Source organism: Eschrichtius robustus, chromosome 13 (assembly GCF_028021215.1).
Source record: "Eschrichtius robustus isolate mEscRob2 chromosome 13, mEscRob2.pri, whole genome shotgun sequence".
Lineage (NCBI taxonomy): Eukaryota > Metazoa > Chordata > Mammalia > Artiodactyla > Eschrichtiidae > Eschrichtius > Eschrichtius robustus.
The window spans coordinates 43,092,627-43,114,110 of record NC_090836.1 but is presented as its reverse complement, the minus strand read 5'-3'; the positions used below and the strand labels follow the sequence as shown (position 1 = coordinate 43,114,110).

Below are 21,484 nucleotides of genomic sequence, written 5' to 3'. Positions count from 1 at the left end.
AGATCTTTCTGTGGTTTATGTCACAGAGTGTTTTTCCTATGTTTTCATCTAAGAGTTTTATAGTGTCTGGTCTTACATTTAGGTCTTTAATATATTTTGACTTTATTTTTGTGTATGGTGTTAGGGAGTGTTCTAATTTAATTCTTTTACATGTAGCCATCCAGTTTTCCCAGCACCATATATTGAAGAGGCTGTCCTTTCACCATTGTATATTCTTGCCTCTTTTGTCATAGATTAGGTGACCATAGGTGTGTGGGTTTATCTCAGGGCTTTCTGTCCTGTACCATTGATCTATATTTCTGTTTTTGTGCCAGTACCATATTGTCTTGATTACTGTAGCTTTGTAGTATAGTTTGAAGTTCGGGAGCCTCATTCCTCCAGCTCCATTTTTCTTTCTCAAGATTGCTTTGGCTATTCGGGGTCTTTTGTGTTTCCATACAAATTGTAAAATTTTTTCTTCTGATTCTGTGAAGAATGTCAGTGGTAATTTGATAGGGATTGCATTGAATCTGTAGATTGCTTTGGGTAGTTTAGTCATTTTCACAATGTCAATTCTTCCAATCCAAGAACATGGTATATTTCTCCATCTGTTTGTGTCATCTTTGATTTCTTTCATCATTGTTTTATAGTTTTCTGAGTACAGGTCCTTTGCCTCCTTAGGTAGGTTTATTCCTATGTATTTTATTCTTTTTGTTGCAATAGTAAATGAGATTTTTTCCTTAATTTCTCTTTCTGGTCTTTCATTGTTATAGGAATGCAAGAGATTTCTGTGCATTAATTTTGTATCCTGCAACTTTACCAAATTCATTGATTAGATCTAGTAGTTTTCTGGTGGCATTTTTAGCATTTTCTGTGTATAGCATCATGTCGTCTGCAAACAGTGACAGTTTTACTTCTTCTTTTCCAATTTGGATTCCTTTTATTTCTTTTTCTTCTCTGATTGCCGTGGCTAGGACTTCCTAAACTGTGTTGAATAATAGAGGCGAGAGTGGACATCCTTGTCTTGTTCCTGGTCTTTGTGGAAATGCTTTTAGTTTTTCACCATTGAGAATGATTTTTGCTGTAGGCTTGTCATCTATGGCCTCTATTATGTTGAGGTAGGTTCCCTCTATGCCCATTTTCTGGAGAGTTTTTATCATAAATGGGTGTTGAATTTTGTCAAAAGCTTTTCTACACCCATTGAGATGAACATATGGTTTTTATTCTTTAATTTGGTAAAATCATGTTTCACATTGATTGATTTGCATATATTGAAGAATCCTTGTATTCCTGGGATAAATCCCACTTGATCAGGGCGTATGATCCTTTTAGTGTGTTGTTGATTCTATTTGCTAGTATTTTGTTGAGGATTTTTGCATCTATTTCATCAGTGATATTGGTCTGTAATTTTCTGTTTTTGTAGTATCTTTGTCTGGTTTTTGGTATCAGGGTGACAGTGGCCTTGTAGAATGAATTTGGGAGGGTTCCCCCCTCTGCAATTTTTTGGAAGAGTTCGAGAAGGATAGGTGTTAGCTCTTCTCTAAATGTTTGATCGAATTTGCCTGTGAAGCCATCTGGTCCTGGACTTTTGTTTGTTGGAAGATTTTACATTACAGTTTCAATTTCATTAGTTGTGATTGGTCTGTTTATATTTTCTAATTCTTCCTGGTTCAGTCTTGGAAAATTGTACCTTTCCAAGAATTTGTCCATTTCTTCCAGGTTGTCCATTTTATTGGCATAGAGTTGCTTGTAGTATTCTTCTGTGTTCCTTTGTATTTCTGTGGTGTCAGTTTTAATTTCTCCTTTTTCATTTCTAATTTTGTTGATTTGCATCCTCTCCCTTTTTTTTTCTTGATGAGTCCAGCTAAAGGTTTATCAATTTTGTTCATCTTCTCAAAGAACCAACTTTTAGTTTTACTGATCTTTGCTATTGTTTTCTTTGTTTCTGTTTCATTTATTTCTGCTCGGATCTTTATGATTTCTTTCCTTCTGCTAACTTTGGGTTTTGTTTGTTCTTCTTTCTCTAGTTCCTTTAGGTGTAAGGTTAGATTGTTTGAGATTTTTCTTGTTTCTTGAGGTAGGATTGAATTGCTATAAACTTCCCTCTTAGAACTGCTTTTGCTTCATCCCATAGGTTTCGGGTCATCATGTTTTCATTGTCATTTCTTTCTGTGTATTTTTTTATTTCCTCTTTGATTTCTTCAGTGATCTCTTGGTTATTTAGCAGCACACTGTTTAGCCTCCATGTGTTTGTGTTTTTTACAGTTCTTTTCCTGTAATTGATTTCCAGTCTCATAGCATTGTGGTCACAAAAGATGCTTGATATGATCAATTTTCTTAAATTTTCTGAGGCTTGATTTGTGACCCAAGATGTGATCTTTCCTGGAAAATGTTCCATGTGCACTTGAGACAAAAGTGTATTCTGCCGCTTTCAGGTGGAATGTCCTGTAAACATCAATTAAATCTATCTGGTCTATTGTATCATTTAAAGCTGTGTTTCCTTATTCTGTCTGGATGATCTGTCCATTGGTGTAAGTGGGGTGTTAAAGTCCCCCACTATTATTGGTACCATTGATTTCCCCTTTTATGGCTGTTAGCATTTGCCTTATGTATTGAGATGCTCCTCTGTTGGGTGCATAACTGTTTACAATTGTTATATCTTCTTCTTGGATTGATCCCTTGATCATTATGTAGTGTCCTTCCTTATCTCTTGTAACAGTCTTTATTTTAAAGTCTATTTTATCTGATATGAGCATTGCTACTCCAGCTTTCTTTTGATTTCCATTTGTTTGGGATATCTTTTTCCATCCCCTCACTTTCAGTCTGTATTTGTTGCTAGGTCTGAAGTGGGTCTCTTGTAGACAGCATATATACGGGTCTTGTTTTTGTATCTATTCAGCCAGTCTGTGTCTTTTGGTTGGAGCATTTTATCCATTTACATTTAAGGTAATTATCAATATGTATGTTCCTATGACCATTTTCTTAATTGTTTAGGGTTTGTTTTTGTGGGTCTTCTTCTTCTCTTTTGTTTCCCACCTAGAGATGTTCCTTTAGCATTTGTTGTAAAGCTGATTTCGTGGTGCTGAATTCTCTTAGCTTTTGCTTGTCTGTAAAGCTTTTGATTTCTCCGTCAAATCTGAATGAGATCCCTGCTGAGTAGAGCAATCTTGGTTGTAGGTTTTCCCTTTCATCACTTTAAATTTATCCTGCCACTCCCTTCTTGTGGGAAGCATGCAGTCTTAGCCGGAGGTAACTCCTGGAGGAGACAGTATGTCTCTCACAAAAAGCAAAGCCCTTACCCTTGACTTGGAATGCACTCTTTTTCCCAGGCCTGAGGAGTGTAGAAGAGATTAGCAAAGCTATCTCAAGCCAAGAGACCTCAGGGAACTGAGAGTCCTGGTTGTTCCTTATGGCTGGGGGCTGTGTGTGTGCCTGGTTAAGGGAAGATAAGGTTCAAGGATAGTTGTTGTAAACTTGTTGATGTCCGTGGTGGTGACTGAACTGAGACGATAAGCAATTCTATGGGTTCATTGTCTAATAATGAGTTCCTCTTTTGTCTATATAAGATTCAGTAAATTCTAAATAAAGTTCCTTGCAGCCATCAGTTGTCTTGGTCCTTCTGACCCCATACTCACAGTGATATTCAGTCCCTTACCCCTCTCCGTGGGGACCTGGAAGACCCCCCGCAGTGGCTGGACCGTGCACCTTCTGGCCTGCAGAGTTTCTGCTGAAAAATCAGCTTATAACCTTATGGGGATTCCCTTGTATATTATTTCTTTGCGTTTCCCTTGCTGCTTTTAATATTTTTTCTTTGAATTTAATTTTTGTTAGTTTGATTAATATGTGTCTTGGTGCGTTTCTCCTCGGGTTTATCCTCTATAGGACTCTCTGCACTTCTTGGACTTGGGTGGCTATTTCCTTTCCTATGGTAGGGAAGTTTTTGACTATAATCTCTTTGAATATTTTCTCAGACCCTTTCTTTTTCTCTTCTTCCTCTGGGACCCCTATAATTTGAATGTTGGTGTGTTTAGTGTTGTCCCAGAGGTCTCTGAGACTGTCCTCAATTGTTTTCATTCTTTTTTCTTTATTCTGCTTCTCAGCAGTTTTTTCCACCATTCTATCTTCCAGCTCACTTATTCGTTCTTCTGCCTCAATTATTCTGCTATTGCTTCCTTCTAGTGTATTTTTCATTTCAGTTATTATGTTGTTCATCTCTGTTTGTTTGTTCTTTAGTTCTTCTAGGTCTTTGTTAAACATTTCTTGTATTTTCTCAATCCATGCCTCCATTCTGTTTCTAGAAGTTTTGGATCATCTTTACTCTCATTACTCTGAATTCTTTTTCAGGTAGGTTGCCTATTTCCTCCTCATTTATTTGGTCTTGTAGGTTTTTACCTTGCTTCTTCGTCTGTAACATATTTTTTTGTCATCTCATTTTTTTTTGATGGGTGGGACTGCGTTCCTATCATACTGGTTGTTTGGCCTGAGGCTTCCAGCACTGGAGTTTGCAGGCAGTTGGGTAGAGCCAGGTCTTGGTGCTGAGATGAGGACCTCTGGGAGACCTCACTCCGATTAATATTCCCTGGGGTCTGAGGTTCTCTGTTAATCCAGTGGTTTGGACTTGGTGCTCCCACCACAGGAGCTCAGGCCCAACCTCTGCCCTGTGAACCAAGATCCTGCAAGCTGCACCGCATGGCAAAAAAAGAAAAAAGAAAAAAAAAAGGAGCAGAAGAGTAACCAAGAATAAAAAATAAAATAGGGACTTCCCTCGTGGTCCAGTGGTTAGGAACCTGCCTTCCAATGCAGGGGACGCAGGTTCGATCCCTGGTCGGGGAACTAAGATCCTACATGCCTTGGGGCAACTAAGCCCGCGTGATGTAGAGCCCCTGTGCCACAACAAGAGAGCCAGCATGCTGCAACTACTGAACCCATGCGATCCGGAGCCCTTGCACCAAAACTACTAAGCCCGCGCACTCTGGAGCCCATGTGCCACAACTAGAGAGAATCCTGTGTGCCACAATGAAGATCCCACATGTTGTAACTAAGACCTGGCACAGCCAAATAAATAAATAAATAAATAAATAAGAAAAAATTAGAAAACTAACATATATTAGAAAAAATAAAAATATAAATGAAACAACAACTGGAAGGTAAAACAGGACCACAATAACAAAAAAAAAGGCTGGAAAAGGCCTTGGCTCTGGGGGGTAGGGCTTAGGCAGGGGACAGGGCCTATGTTCAGGACCCATGCAGCCGGAAAAGGCCCTGGGTGGTGGGGGCAGGGCTTAGGCTTAGCGTGGCCAAATGGGGCCCCAGAGTGCCTCCAGCCTCAGAGTGTGAAGGATCAGGCCCGGGACCTCAGCAGGCTCCCAGGCATCCGAGTGGGCAGTAGAAATGCTAGCCATGTTCCCCTCCAATCCTCAGAACTCCTGAGGGTCTCTCCCTGTTGATTCCCTCACAGTGAGTGGGCCTCTCCAGGCATGGGAATCCCTCCCCTTCCCCAGCTGCCCCTCAGGGGCATGGGTCCCATCCCACCTCCATTTCTCCTTCCCCCTTGCTCCCCCCCATGTCCTACCCGGTCTCTCGGGGGTTCCTTCTGTCCCCTTGGGTGTCGAGGTCACCCACCATCGTCTGGTAGTTGCCCTAGTTGTGAGGAGATGCAAACTCCATGTCCTCCTACTGCACCATCTTGACTCTGCCCCCGCTTCAATCTTTCCTCTTTCCAACTTTAAATTTTAACCTATTTGTATCTTTATATTTTAAATGCATCTTGTAGACAACTTCAGTTGGTTCTTGCTTTTTACCTAGTCTGATAATCATGGCCCCCCAGTTTTTTTCTTTTAAATTAATTATTTATTTATTTATTTATGGCTGTGTTGGGTCTTCGTTTCTGTGCAAGGGCTTTCTGTAGTTGCGGCAAGCAGGGGCCACTCTTCATTGCAGTGTGCAGGCCTCTCACTATCGCGGCCTCTCTTGTTGTGGAGCACAGGCTCCAGATGCGCAGGCTCAGCAATTGTGGCTCACGGGCCCAGTCGCTCCACGGCATGTGGGATCTTCCCAGACCAGGGCTCGAACCCGTGTCCCCTGCATTGGCAGGCAGATTCTCAACCACTGCACCACCAGGGAAGCCCCCCAATTTTTTAAATATATTAAATTGTGGTAAAATACACAAAAAAATGAAATTTACAATCAACCGTTTTTAAGTATGCAGTTCAGTGACATTAAGTACATGCACATTGTTGTGCTACCATCACCACCATCCATCCACAGACTCTTTTAATCATGCAAAACTCTGTACCAGTTAAACAGTAATTCTCCATTTCTCCCCCTTTCCCCAGCACCTGACAACTACCATTCTTTTTGTCTCTATGAATTTAACTACTCTAGATACCTCATATAATTGGAATCATACAATATTTGTCCTTTTGTGACTGGCTTATTTCTCTTTACATAATGTCCTCAAGGTTCATCCATGTTGTATCATGTGACACAATATCTTTCCTTTTTAAGGCTGAGTAATGTTCCATTGTATGTGTATACCACATTTTGTTTATCCATTCATCTGTTGATGGACACTTGGGTTGCTTTTGCATTTTGGCTATTGTGAATAATGCTGCCATGAGCATGACCGTGCAAATATCTCTTCGAGAGCCTGCTTCCAGTTCTTTCGGTTGTATACCCAGAAGTAGAATTGCTGAATCATATGGTAATTCGTTTTTAATTTTTCATCATACGGTTTTCCATAGCAGTTGCACCATTTTACATTTTTACTAACAGTACACAGTGGTTCTCCACATCCTAATAAACACCTGCTCTTTTTTTTTAAATAGTTGTATTTGCTACTAAGATTGGGATAAGGCAAAGCTCTCCACTCTCACCACTTCTAGTCAACATTGTACTGGAAGTCCTAGACAGCACAAAAAGCAAGAAAAAGAAATAAAAGTCATGTAGAAAGAAAAAAGTAAAGCAATTCTTATTCACAGACATGATTATATATGTGGAAAATCCTAAGGAATTTACAGAAAAGCTACTAAAATTTAATGAGTTTATTAGCAAGGTCATGGGATACAAGGTAAACAGATATGACTAATGGTGTTGATTGGAACAATTTGAAATTGAAATTTAAATAAACGTCATTTAAATAGCGTCAAAACCATTAAATATTTGGAGATAAATTTAATAAAAATGTGTATACAATAAAAACTACAAAAGAATGCTGAGGGAAATTAAAGACTTTATAAATGGAGTGATACACCATGTTCATGAATCAGAAGATTCAATATGATTAAGATGTCAGTTCTTCCCAAATCAATCTCTAAATTTAATTCAATTCTAATAAAAATCCCAGTAGCTTTATGTAAAAATTAAAAGCTGTTTCTAAAATTTCTATTAAAATATGTAGGATCTAGAGTAGCCAAAAACAATTTTGAAAAAGAAAAATAAAGCCAGAGGACTTAAACTTATGTTATTAAAATGTTACAGTTATGAAGACAGTGTGTTTTTTGTGTAAAGATAAATATACCAATGAAATAGAATAGAGTCCAGAAATACACCCACCATATTTGGTCAATTGATTTTTGACAAAACTGCCAAGGTAATTTGATGAAGAAAGTGGTGGACTTTTAAACAATGACGGGAACAACTGAATATCCTTATGTAGAAAAATAAACTGCAACCTTTACCTCGTTTATACAAAAATTAACTCAGAATTGATCACAGACCTAAACGTAAAGCAAAAACTTAAAACTTCTAAAAAAAATAGAAAATCCATATGACCTTCTTTTAGGCAAAAATTTTTAGGACATAAAAAGCACAAGTCATACATATAAGCTATATATCATATCCATTGTGATGTTGAAGAAAGGAGAAGAGAGAGGAAGAAAGCTCTTTTTTGCAGAAATATGCTAGGTAATAAATGTAAAAAGAATGAAAAATCAGGAAATCAGCATTTTGAAACCCTAGTGAAATAGTTGACTTGAGCAAGGATCATCAATGGATTTTTAAAACCATTGGGTATAAATTTGTTGAGGAACAGGATATTTATATGGGCTCCAAGTATCCTCTTAAAGGTTACTTATTAATTATGAAGGGGAAAGAGTATCTTTACAATAGAAAAATATGGTGAATACCTTTCTGTTCAAGATAAAAGTGACAGATGATCAAACAGAGTATCACCTATAATGGGACGAACTGACATTGTGCGTTTTGATGGAATACAGTAGGAAATATATTACCTATGTAGTATCCTTGTGAAAAACCTTTAATCTGACTCTTATCATGAGGAATTCTGATAAATTCAGAATGCAGCAGATTCTATAAGACAGCTGACTTGGACTCTCTATCACTGTTTTGAAAGACAAAAAAGAAAAAAAATAAGGACAGAGGAGACTATTTCAGATTAAAGGACATTGTAGAGACATGAAAAACAATGCAAGGCATGGAATTTGGATTATATCCTGGAGTAGGGCAGGGACTATAAAAACATTTTTGAGACAGGAAAATTGGAATATAGACCCTATATTAGACGGTATTATTAAATCATTGTTAAAATTCATTGGTGTGATAATGGTATTGTGATTCTTGTCCTTAGGAGATACATGTTGCAGTATTAGGGATAAAGTAACATGATGTTAGCAATTTACTTTCAAATTGTTAAACCAAAAAACAAAAAGTGTGTGTGTGGAGAGAAAGAGAGAGAAAGTGTGCAGACAGGGCAAGATGTTAATATTTGGGGAATAAAGGTGGGCAATCATAGTACTCACCTTTTACCTTTTCTGTAGGATTGAAAAATTTCAAAATAGCTGGGATAAAATAATGCTTAAGAAGAGTTTGTAAAAATCCTCATTATAATAAGTGAAATAGGCAGGACTTATGGTAGCTATAGTAGGGCTATGGATGATTTTCTTTCTACTTATTTTCTGTACTTCAAAAGTTTAATATGAGGATGTACTATTTGGAGAATTAGAAAAATAAAATAAATTAACATTTAAAATAGTATACTTAAATTTAAAAAACTTTTTAAAATTTTTAGACATTTTATTTTATTTCATTTCATTACATTTCATTTCATTTCATCCACTCTGCATGGCTTGTGGGATCTTAGTTCCTCCACCAGGGATTGAACCCAGGCTATGGCAGTGACAGCACCAAGTCCTAACCACTGGATCGCCAGGGAATTCCCCTATTTTTATACAATTTTTAAAGGTAACTTTCCATTTACAGTTATTATGAAATATTGGCTATATCCCCTGTGTTGTACAATATATCCTTGAACCTATCTTACACCCAGTAGTTTGTATCTCCCACTCCCCGCCTCTATATTCCACCCCTCGCCCCCGCCAACTGGTAACCACTAGTTTGTTCTCTCTGTGAGTCTACTTCTTTTATGTTAAAAAATAATATAATTTAAAATTTGAGTTTATAAGTAGAAATGAGTCCTTTGTTCTAGTAAGTTTTTCAGATGAAAGAAATAGGGTATTTATCTAATACATAATCTATATAATGAAAAGGGTCATATGAATCATGGATGGGATAATAATAACAGTAACCAGTTATTAAACACCTTCAATAGATCAAGAATTTCATATAATCAACTTATTTAATCATCACAACAGTGGTGCCAAGGAGGTATTAATAATTGTCCAAACTCTTACAGTGACCAAGTTAACAGAAAGAAATTTGAAACAAAGTCTACCTTAGATTCCAAAGTCTTATCTCTTGTGGTGGAGAGAAATGTTACATAACTGAATTCTGGTTGGCTGAAATAAGTGAACTAAGCTGGGGGAAAAGGTTAAGAGGTTGCAGACAGTAGCTCCTGCCTGATTAGAAAGGCAGACCTAAGCAGTAAGTAGGACGGACATACCTTTGACTTTTAAAAATTTATTTATTTAATTTATTTATTTTTGTCTGCATTGGGTCTTTGTTGCTGTGCGTGGGCTTTCTCTAGTTGTGGCGAGCGGGGGCTACTCTTCATTGCGGTGTGTGGGCTTCTTATTGCGGTGGCTCCTCTTGTTGCGGAGCACGGGCTCTAGGCGCGCGGGCTTCAGTAGTTGTGGCACATGGGCTCAGTAGTTGTGGCTTGCGGGCTCTAGAGCGCAGGCTCAGTAGTTGTGGCGCACGGGATTAGTTGCTCCGTGGCATGTGGGATCTTCCCGGACCAGGGCTCGAACCCGTGTCCCCTGCATTGGCAGGTGGATTCTTAACCACTGCACCACCAGGGAAGCCCAAGAGTTTCTTAATATCAACTAATATCCAGGGCTTATCAAGTGAATCTGAATGATAGGTAGAATAAACAGGAAATGACTAATGTATTATACTGATTGCTATGAAAGCATCACCAACTAATTCCTTATAAGACCTTGTTGATGGATAAACTAGGGTCTCCTTCAAGAAAGAACAGTCAATATCCCCTCAGTGTTTCTCATAAGTCTATAAAAATCAGTTTTCTACCCCTTGAATGTTAAACCAGTAATGATCCCCAAGGGAATTAATTGATGGAAAACTCATGCTTACTTTCAGTTAAATCCTGAAATTAGGTTAAAGCCAAGCAAAACAAAACAAAACAACAACAAAAATACATGATTTTAGCTGGTTGAATGTAAAAAAAGGATGAGAAAATAATTATTTCTCCCTTACTACCTGGGTTCTCCAAAGTTTAAGGGAGATGTGAGTTAATTAATAGTAGATACTAAACCAGTCAATTTTTTCTTTTGTTTTATATAATCCATATTAAAGATTAGTCATCATAAAGTTAATCCCAGGTTGGCATCCCTCCTTTCCCAGCATGCTCTTCTGTCACCTCTCCTCACAGTTAATTCAAGGGTCCAAGGAATACAGACCTTTAGCATGGGCTTCAAGAAAATAATGTTCAGAAAATAGGTTATAACGTTGCAAAAAAAAGTCACAGTATACATTTCTAAATAAAAAGTAAATTATTTGGGGGTGTTTGCACCACAATTCTCTCTTGGCACAGGAAAGGAAGTATTAATATTAAATAGTTTTAATTAGAATTTGAAAAATAGGCGAATATTTACTTCTTCAAATATCCTTTGAGAACCAGAAACAAGATGATGATTCAAAATAATATATATCATACAAACAAATGTTTTTGAATAAAATAAAATCTAACTTAAAAATAAGGTTTGATTAATTTAACGAAAGAACAACTTTTTAAAATTATTAACTCTTTATTGTTTGACATTTATATACATAAAGTATATATTTAACTGAATATTTTATACAAACTCTAGGAAGGTATTCCAAATGAAAAATTATGATTATAAAGCACAACAAGATACATCAAGGAAGCATGTGATTCAGTGCCAAATTTATAATCACTTAACTAATATGTCACAATCCTTTTATTCCAGAAAATGTCCACATGAGGACTCTAAAATGGGCAATTACTTGTCAAGAGAATAAATGATTTTCATTATGTAGAACATGGAAAGGGACACAAGGCAAAATAAAGATTCTTCAGAATTTCTTTATGGAGCTGCTAGTAAGACAACAGAACCTAAGGCTACAAGGACCTGTCCAAGTAGAATATTTATATTAAATATGCCTTCATTGCTTGCCTGGTAGAGGTGATCTGTCAGCCACTTTTGGTAGAAGGATGGCCCACTATAGACACCAGGAAAATTTTTTCGACCACAGCCATATCCGTAACTGGTAATTCCCATTACAAAATATTGTTTACGTTCTGGTAAGTAGCACATTAATGGTCCACCACTATCACCCTATTAAAAAAGTCCCAAAATAGTATTAGTTACTTCCAGTAGTCCTTAAACAACAGTAAAGCTGAAATAAATTAATCACATTAATCATACATTTATATATATATTTTCAAAATACCTCCAACTTATAAAGAGTCATAGATTTTCAGTTTTATAGTCTGACTAAAACAGGAGGTATTCAGTCTGGCCTGGTGTTTAGAGGCACCATATAGCTGGTGGATAAACTTCCCACCTGCATAGTTTTGAACCAGAATACTATAAATCAAATTGTTTGAATTTTTTAGTGCAGTTACTCCGGAGAAATATAATTTAGGAAGTGTGCAAAATACTGCAAATATTGTCTATTAGAATACTTCTGTTAATGCTGTGTGGGAAAGGTAGAACTAAGATATATAAAGGATTCATTTAGGGGTGCGTGTGTGTGTGGTTTGCTAACTAGAGGACAGGAGTAAATTGGCATCTTGCAAGAGATGGCATCTTTCTAAGTGTTGACATTGGCTGGTTCAGGATAACAGGAATAAATGGCTAGGCCTCTTAATAGTATTACAAATAACAAATCTCTATCATGGTTTATACAAGACTGTTAATGCACCGAAACACCTTTACTGAGGACTGTTAATCATTCAAAACAGTAAGGACACTGAGATAACTGTTTCAGTGCCTAAAGTATAAGGACTGTGTTTCTAAGGTGTTTTCAGATTCTCTATATAAGGTAAGCATTGAATAATTATTTTTTGATGGTAAGAATATTTCACTTATGAACACAATTCATAAGTGAAAGTATGTAGATTGGATTCTTTTACTCAGCAAGATTTTTAAGGAAAAGGATACAGGAAAGATAGACCCTGGATTGCAGAAATCAGAATGAGTAGGAAAAGATCAGAGCATGGGACACTGTTTGGGAGTGATGTGCTGGTAGATTTAGAAGCAGTGAAGAAAAGAGGAATAAAGAAAGATTCAAAAAGCACAAGGGACAAAACAAAAAATAGATAAATTGGACTTCATAAAAAATCAAAGACTTTTGTGCTACAAATGATAACATCAGGAAAGTGAAAAGACAGTCCACAGAATGGGAGAAGATATTTGCTAACCATACATGTGGTAAAGGACTTGTATCCGGAATATGCAAAGAATGTTTGTGACTCCATAATAAAAAGATAAATAACTCAATATAAAAATGGGCAAAGGATCCGAATAGACAAAGAAGATATACAAAAGACTAATAAGCACATGCAGAGATGCTCAACATCATTAGTCATTAAGTAAATGCAAATTAAAAGCACAGTGAGATACCTTGAGATACCCACAAGGATGGCTATAATCGAAACTCTAATTCAAAAAAGATATATGCACCCCAATGTTCATAGCAGTACTATTTACAATAGACAAGACATGGAAACAACCCAAGTGTCCCTCAAGAGACGGCTGGTTTAAGAAGATGTGGTATATATATGTACTATGGAATATTACTCAGCCATAAAAAAGGAATGAAATATTGCCATTTGCAGCAACATGGATAGACCTAGAGAATATCATAGTAAGTGAAGTAACTCAGAGAAAGACAAGTATATATGTTATCACTTACATGTGGAATCTAAAAAAATAATACAAATAAATCTATATACAAAACAGAAACAGACTCACAGACATAGAAAAAATATATAACTGAAAAAATATATATATAACTGAATCAATTTACTGTACACCTGAAACTAATACAATATTGTAAATCAACTATATTTCAATTAAAAAAAGATAGATTGTAAGAAATGCTGAAAAGGATGTGGAGAGATTAGAACTCTCATACATTGTTGAGATGGCCAAAAAGCACATGAAAAGATGCTCAACATCACTAATTACTAGAGAAATGCAAATCAGAGCTACCATGAGGTATCACCTCACACTGGTTAGAATGGCCATCTTAAAAAAAATCTACAAACAATAAATGCTGGAGAGGGTGTGGAGAAAAGGGAACCCTCCTACACTGTTGGTGGGAATGTAAATTGGTACAGCCACTATGGAGAACAGTATGGAGGTTCCTTAAAAAACTAAAAATAGGACTATCATATGACCCACCAATCCCACTCCTGGGCATATATCCAGAGAAAACCATAATTCGAAAAGATACATGCACCCCAATGTTCATTGATGCACTATTTACAATAGCCAGGACATGGAAGCAACCTAAGTGTCCATTGACAGATGAATGAATAAAGAAGATGTGGCACATATATACAATGGAATATTACTCAGCCATAAAAAAGAACAAAATAATGCCATTTGCAGCAACATGGATGGACCTAGAGATTGTCATGCTGAGTGAAGTAAGTCAGACACAGAAAGACAAATATCATAGGATATTGCTTATATGTGGAATCTAAAAAAAAAAGGGCACAAATGAACTTATTTACAAAACAGAAGTAGAGTCACAGAGGTAGGAAACAAACTTATGGTTACCAGGGGATAAGGTGGAGAGAGATAAATTGGGAGATTGGGATTGACATATACACACTACTATATATAAAATAGATAACTAATAAGAACCTGCTGTATAGCACTGGGAACTCAATACTCTGTAATGGCCTATATGGGAAAAGAACCTAAAAAAAAAAAAGAGTGGATATATGTGTATGTATACTGATTCACTTTGCTGTACACCTGAAACTAACACAGCATTGTAAATCAACTGTACTCCAAAAAAAAAAAAAGAACTCTCATACATTGCTGGGTAAGAATGTAAAATGGTGCAGCCACTTGGGAATACAGTTTGGCAGTTCTTCAAAATGTTAAACATTGACTCAGCAATTCTACCCCTAGGTGAAATTTCCAAGAGAAATAAAAACATACCTACACATAAAAACATGTACACAAATGTTTATAGCCACGTTATTCATAAAAGCCAAAAAGTAGAAAGAGCTCAAATGTCCATCAGCAAATGAATGGATGAATAAAATGTGGCATATCCACACCATGGTATATTATTTGGCAATAAAATGAATAAAGTATTAATGCATGCTATAATAGAGATGAACCTTGAAAACATTATGCTAAGTAAAAGAAGCCAGTCACAAAAGACCACAAATTGAATGATTCCATTCATATGAGATTTCCAGAATAGGCAAATCTCTAGATATTAGTGGTTGCCTAGGGCTATGGGTGGGTGAGAGGAGAATGGGGAGTGACTCCTAATGAGTAGAGTTTTTAGGGGCGGGGGTGACAAAAGTGATCTAGAAATTAGATTATGGTGATGGTTGCACTACTCTGTAAATATACTAAAACCCCGCTGGGCTGTACAGTTTAAATGGGTGAATTGTATGTATGTAAATTGTATCTCAGTAAAAGTGATAATGGAAAAAAAGATTCAAGGCAAATTTTGCTTAAGGTTGACCATGATTGTAGAAACCAAGGAATCAGGCAAGCAAGACGATTTGGATTGTTGAAATAGTTAAAAAAGGAGAAAAACAATTTAGACTTGAGAATTAAGACTTCACCAGAAAGTGATCAAAGGACTTGTTCAAGTTCCCTTCTGTCTTTAGAAAGTATTGCTAAGGAAAATTATTTGGTCTTACCCTGCAAGTATCAAAAACTCCATCTTCATCACCTGCACAAAACGAAGTGTAAGGAATTATATCCCCATAACTCTTGTCAGAATTACAAAAACTTCGAGAAATATAATGCACTTCTGCTTCGTGTAATTTTTTTGTAATATTACCTATTAACAAAAAAATACCAATAAATTATTTTGGAGAGCAGACATTTTGACAGCAATATAAAGTGTTCCTGATGAACAAGTTTTCTTTCCATAGTGCCTGATTGAACAATTATGTAAAATTGTATCCATGTATGTATGTATGTATGTATGTATGCCTAGAAAGACTGTGAAAGAAAGTTCACCAAATCTTAATGACAGTTATCTCTAGATAGTAGGAATTTCAGGTTACTTTTGTTATCTTTGCTGTCTTGTATTTCTTGGAGGTCTCACGGCAGGATCTATAGCTTTTTTTTAAAAAAAAGGGGTATTTATTTATTTATATTTTATTTTTGCCTGTGTTGGGTCTTTGTTCCTGCACACGGGCTTTCTCTAGTTGCAGCGAGTGGAGCTGCTCTTCATTGTGGTGTGCGGGCTTCTCATTGTGGTGGCTTCTTTTGTTGCAGAGCACGGTCCTAGGTGCGTGGGCTTCAGTAGTTGTGGCACGCGGGCTCAGTAGTTGTGGTTCGCAGGCTCTAGAGTGCAGGCTCAGTAGTTGTGGCGAATGGGCTTAGTTGCTCCACGGCATGTGGGATATTCCCAGACCAGGGCTCGAACCCGTGTCCCCTGCATTGGCAGGTGGATTCTTAACAACTGCGCCACCAGGGAAGCCCGGATCTATAGCTTTTACGAAGTAAAACTATATAAAAATTGTCAAGGGCGAAAGAGGTAAATGCTGAGGTCTATCTTTCTTATGTTGTAAGCTGTGAATAATTTTAATTAAATTTTTAATGATGCTAAAGTCTTGAAGCACGTTGAATATGAAAATAAAACAGATTTTTAATTCACGCACTCTCCTAAATTCCCTGCATATTTCTGAACATAAAGTGGTTCTTTGCTACAGAAAAGATAGGAAAATATAAGATAACACTTCAGGTACTATTAAAGGACAGATCATTTTAAGGTTTATCCATAGAAAAGCTACTGTAACAGCAGCATCTTTTCTCATCAGCCTGTCTCAGAGTTGCAGTTGTCACATGTGGTAGCTGAATATTTTGTGTGCCCCACATTCTTCCCTAGCTTTTCAAGTAATAGACATTTTACCCTTCCTGCAAGTGGGTAAATGACCCAACTGTTCCATTCACAGAATTCCATTCTCCTGGTTGCGCTGATTGGTCTAGAGGTGACTATATTTGGTAAAAGGCTAGCCAATTGGAATACTTATCCAGCATTTTAATTTAATTTTATTTTATTTTAGCAATATAGAAATACCTTTAATATCTTAAGTGAAAAATAAGTACATGAAATAGAATGCAGGCTATTATGACAGCTATATACAGTTATGCAGAGAAGACCGAAAGGAAACATATAAAATAGTTTGTAACTTTTTAATGATAGTGGGATTATATATTTCCCCATCTATTTTTCAAATATTCTGCACTATTGTTATAATGTTTTAATAATAAAAATGTTAAATCAAAGATTATTAATAATATTCTTCACTTATTTCTAGTATGGCTGTAATGTTGGCTGTAAATATGAAACTTCCTTCCACACATCAATATTTTCAAGAATGGCATATTCTCATGCAGTATGTTTATCCAGCATTTTTAAACTGGAGCTTCCAGAGAAGAATCTGTTTCACCCTAGTCACATGACTGTTTAGCTATAAATTCAAATCAGTCTGCAGCCATAGTTCCAGACTTATGAGGACAGGCAGGCTGAGAAAGTAAAGTCAACATACAGAGAGAATAGGAATAGGAAATAGAAATAAAATATGTCTAATGGCATCCAGATTCCTGGATCGAGGCTCCTAGAGGCCAGCCACATTTCTGCGCTTTATTTTAAAATAATTGAAGTAGTACTGGCTGTATATAAAAGAATATATATAACATATAAGTTATAGAATACAATAATGAAATGAACACCTGTAAACCTACCACCCAATTTATGAACAATACTAATCCAGTGTGGTATTGGTGTAGGGCTATTCAAAATAACCAGAGATTTTCAAAGTGAATAGGAGAGAGAGCCCAGAAGTAGATGTCTGGGTTTTCTATTTTGTTCCACTGGTCACTTAGAATATTCTTGCACAAATACAACACTGATCAATTACCACAGCTTTAGAATAAACCTTGATTTCTGGATGGCAACTTCTCCAACATTTTTTTCTTCCATAGGAGTGTCTTGGCTGTTCTTAGGTCTTTTAGAATGAGCTTTTTCATTGTCTTAAAACTCATGTTAGGGTTTATCGTTACCTGGTGCTTTTCAGTTTTTCAGATAGAATTGACATCTTTCTGATAACTGACTCCTCCTATTGAGGCATAAACTATACCATTTCGTTTACTTAGATATTCTTTAATGTCTTTTTTAAATGTTTCAGGATTTTTTTGTATAGAAGGCCTGCAATCTTTTGTTAGATTTGTCTTTAGCTACCTAATTATTTTGGTATCATTGTATTTGTTGACTTCCATTAACTTTTTGATAAGTCATCCTTGTGGGTGTGACATCTGTTACTTTTAAAATTACATTTTCTAACTACTGATAGTGTATAGAAATGAAATAGATTTTGGTATATTGCTTTTATATCTGGCCACTTTACTAGACTCTCTTAATTCCAGTGGATTATAAATTCTGTTTTTAATATAATGACATCATCTGTGAATAATGAATGTTTTGTTATTACCTTTCTAAGTCATATGTCTTCTGCATCTTTTTCTCGTGTTACTGTACTTGGTAGAAGCTCTACTAAATATGGAATAAAAGTGGTGATAGTGGGGGAAATCACTGCTGATTTTAAAGGAAATGTTTTTCTGTAGTGATGATTGCTGTAGAGGTAGATAACCTTTATCAGGTTAAGAAAGTTTCCTGCTATGTCTAGACTTAGGAGTTTTTAACAGTGTTTCTTCAAAACCTATTGAGATAATCATGGGGTATTTTTTATCCTTTAATCAGTTAATATGGTGAATTACATTAAGAAACTTCTAATATTAAACCACCCTGAATTCCTTAGATCAGTGGTCCCCAACCTTTTTGGCACCAGGGACCACCAGTTTCCTGGAAGACAGTTTTTCCGTGGACCGGAAGCAGCGGGGGGGGATGGTTTCACGATGACTCAAGCGCATTACATTTATTGTGCACTTTATTTCTATTATTATTACATTGTAATATATAATGAAATAATTATACAACTGACAATAATGCAGAATCAGTGGAAGCCCTGAGCTTGTTTTCACTTGCCATTCACTGATAGGGTTTTGATATGAGTCTGCAAGCAATTGATTTATTATGGTCTCTGTGCAGTCAGACCTCTCTGCTAATGATAATCTGTATTAGCAGCCACTCCCCAGCGCTAGCATCACCGCCTCAGCTCCACCTCAGATCATCAAACATTAGATTCTCATAAGGAGCGTGCAACCTAGATCCCTCACATGCGCAGTTCACGGTAGAGTTTGCACTCCTATGAGAATCTAATGCCACCGCTGATCTGACAGGAGGCAGAGCTCAGGTAGTAATGTGAGTGATACGGAGCAGCTGTAAATACAGATGAAGCTTTGCTCGCTTACCTGCCGCTCACCTCCTGCTGTGCAGCCTGGTTCCTAACAGGCCACGGACCGGTACCAGTCTGTGGCCCAGGGGTAGGGGACCCCTGCCTTAGTTAAACTCATCTTGGTTATGTGGAATTCTGTTTATGCTATTCTTTTTTAAAAATTAATTAATTAATTAATTAATTAATTAAATTTTTTGTTTATACTATTCTTGATAGATCTGGTGTGCTAATAATTTGGAATGTCTGCATTTATGATACTGGCATTTCTTGTACTATACTTACCTAATTTGGGCATCAAGATGATTATCGTCCTCCTACACTGAGTCGGGGTATGTTCTCTCTTTTTGGATTCTTTATGAAGATATTTATATAATACTTAAATAATTGCTGGTAATTATGGTTGATTCACTTGTTCTGAGTTCTGGTGTTTTATTTTTGAAAAAAATTTAATTACTGATTAAGTTCTTTTACTCCTTAAAGGACTATTCTTATTTAGTTAGTCAGTTTGGGTTAGTTAGAATTTTCTAGGAATTTATCCATTTTGTTTAAGTATTAAAATTGAGAGCATAACATTGTTTAAAGTATTATCTTTTAAAAGAATATTTATTTATTTATTTAGGCTGCGCCGGGTCTTAGTTGTGGCATGTGGGATCGTCCTTGTGGCATGTGGAATCTTTTAGTTGCAGCATGCGGACTTCTTAGTTGTGGCATGTGGACTCTTAGTTGTGGCATGTGGGATCTAGTTCTCTGACCAGGGATCAAACCCAGGCCCCCTGCATTGGGAGTGTGGATTCTTACCCACTGGACCACCAGGGAAGTCCCTAAAGTATTATTTTTTAACTCATAGTATTATTTATATTTGTGCCTTCTCTCCTTTTCTCATCAATCTTACCAGGGGTTTGTGGTTTTTTCAAAGATCTAGATTTTGGCCTTGTTGGTCCTCTTTTTTTCTGATTTTATTTTCATTAATTGTGCTTATCTTTATTTCTTTTCTTCTGCTTTCTATGGGTCATGTAATATTCTTTTAACCTTTATAAAGGTGGACATTTAACGTATAACATTCAGCCTTTCTTCTTTATTAGGCTGAATGTTCTAGGTCAAATATTTGCTCTTCCATATGGCTGAACCTAAAAGTTTTAAAGCTTTATTATTTTTATTTTATTTATTTATTATTTTTGGCTGCATCAGGTCTTAGTTGTGGCACGCGGGATCTTCGTTGAGGCATGTGGGATATTCCGTTGTGGCGCACAGGCTTCTCTCTAGTTGTGGCGTGCGTGTTTTCTCTCTCTAGTTGTGGCATGTGGGCTCCAGAGCACGTGGGCTCTGTATTTGCAGCACACGGGCTCTCTAGTTGAGGTGCACTGGCTCAGTAGTTGTGGCGCGTGGGCTTAGTTGCCCTGCGGCATGTGGGCTCTTAGTTCCCCAACCAGGTATCGAACCCGTGTCCCCTGCATTGGAAGGTGGATTCTTTACCACTGGACCACCAGGGAAGTCCCTAAAGCTTTAAGTGTCCCTTTATGTAGTACCTTAGTTGCAGCACTGAAGTTTTGCTATGTAGTATATACATTACTATTCAGGTATAAGGATTTTAGATGATTATGATTTCTTCTTTGATATATGAGTTATTTAGCAGTATATGTTGAATTTTCCAAATGTGTGGTTTGAAAAATTTTTTTTGTCATTTTTTAAAAAGCTTTATTGATGTTTGATTTACATAGCATAAAATTCTCACAGCGTAAGCATGCAGTTCAATGATTTTTGGTAAATTTATACAAGCCCCGCATCTAATTTTAGGATACTTCCTTCACTCCAAAGAGTCCTCCTCCCGTGCCCATTTGCAGTCAGTTCTCACCTCCAGCCCCACACTCAGGAAATGACTGATATGATTTCTGTCTGTGTAGGTTTGCCTTTTCTAGAAATTTTGTGTAAATAAATCAGTTGGTCATAAATATAAGTTGGGTTTTTTTTTTTGGACTCTGTATTGTGTTCCATTGATCTCTGTGCTATTTTTAAACAACCAGCACAACAGAAATACAAAGGCTCATAAGAGACTACTACAAGCAACTATACACCAATAAAATGGACAACGTAGAAGAAATGGACAAATTCTTAGAAAGGTACAATCTCCCAAGACTGAACCAAAAAGGAATAGAAAATCTGAATTACCAGTACTGAAATTGAATCAGTAATTTTAAAACTCCCAACAAACCAAAGTCCAGGACCAGATGGCCTCACAGGTGAATTCTACCAAACATTTAAAGAAGAGTTAACACCTGTCCTTCTGAAACTATTCCAGAAACTTGCAGAGGAAGGAACACTTCTAAACTCATTCTGTGAGGCTCCATCACCGTAATACCAAAACCAGATGAAGATATCACAAAAAAAGAAAATTACAGGCCAGTATCACTGATGAACATAGATACAAAAATCCTCAACAAAATACTAGCAAACGGAATCCAACAATACATTAAGAGGGTTATACACCATGACCAAGTGGGATTTATCCCAGGAATGCAAGGATTTTTCAATATCCAC

The 21,484-nt window shown here is 36.7% G+C and overlaps 1 protein-coding gene across 1 annotated transcript in view; it reads right to left on the bottom strand.

Moving 5' to 3' along the window:
• Positions 1 to 11,462: 11,462 nt before the first annotated feature.
• Positions 11,463 to 21,484, bottom strand: part of TMPRSS12 (transmembrane serine protease 12) — a 38,358-nt gene continuing 28,336 nt past the window's right edge. Inside the window, exons 4-5 of the mRNA XM_068561918.1 lie at positions 15,281 to 15,423; positions 11,463 to 11,714 (exon numbers count right to left, since the gene is read on the bottom strand). Of these exons, the coding sequence (XP_068418019.1) occupies positions 11,463 to 11,714; positions 15,281 to 15,423 (395 nt within the window). The remainder of the gene's footprint in view (positions 11,715 to 15,280; positions 15,424 to 21,484) is intronic.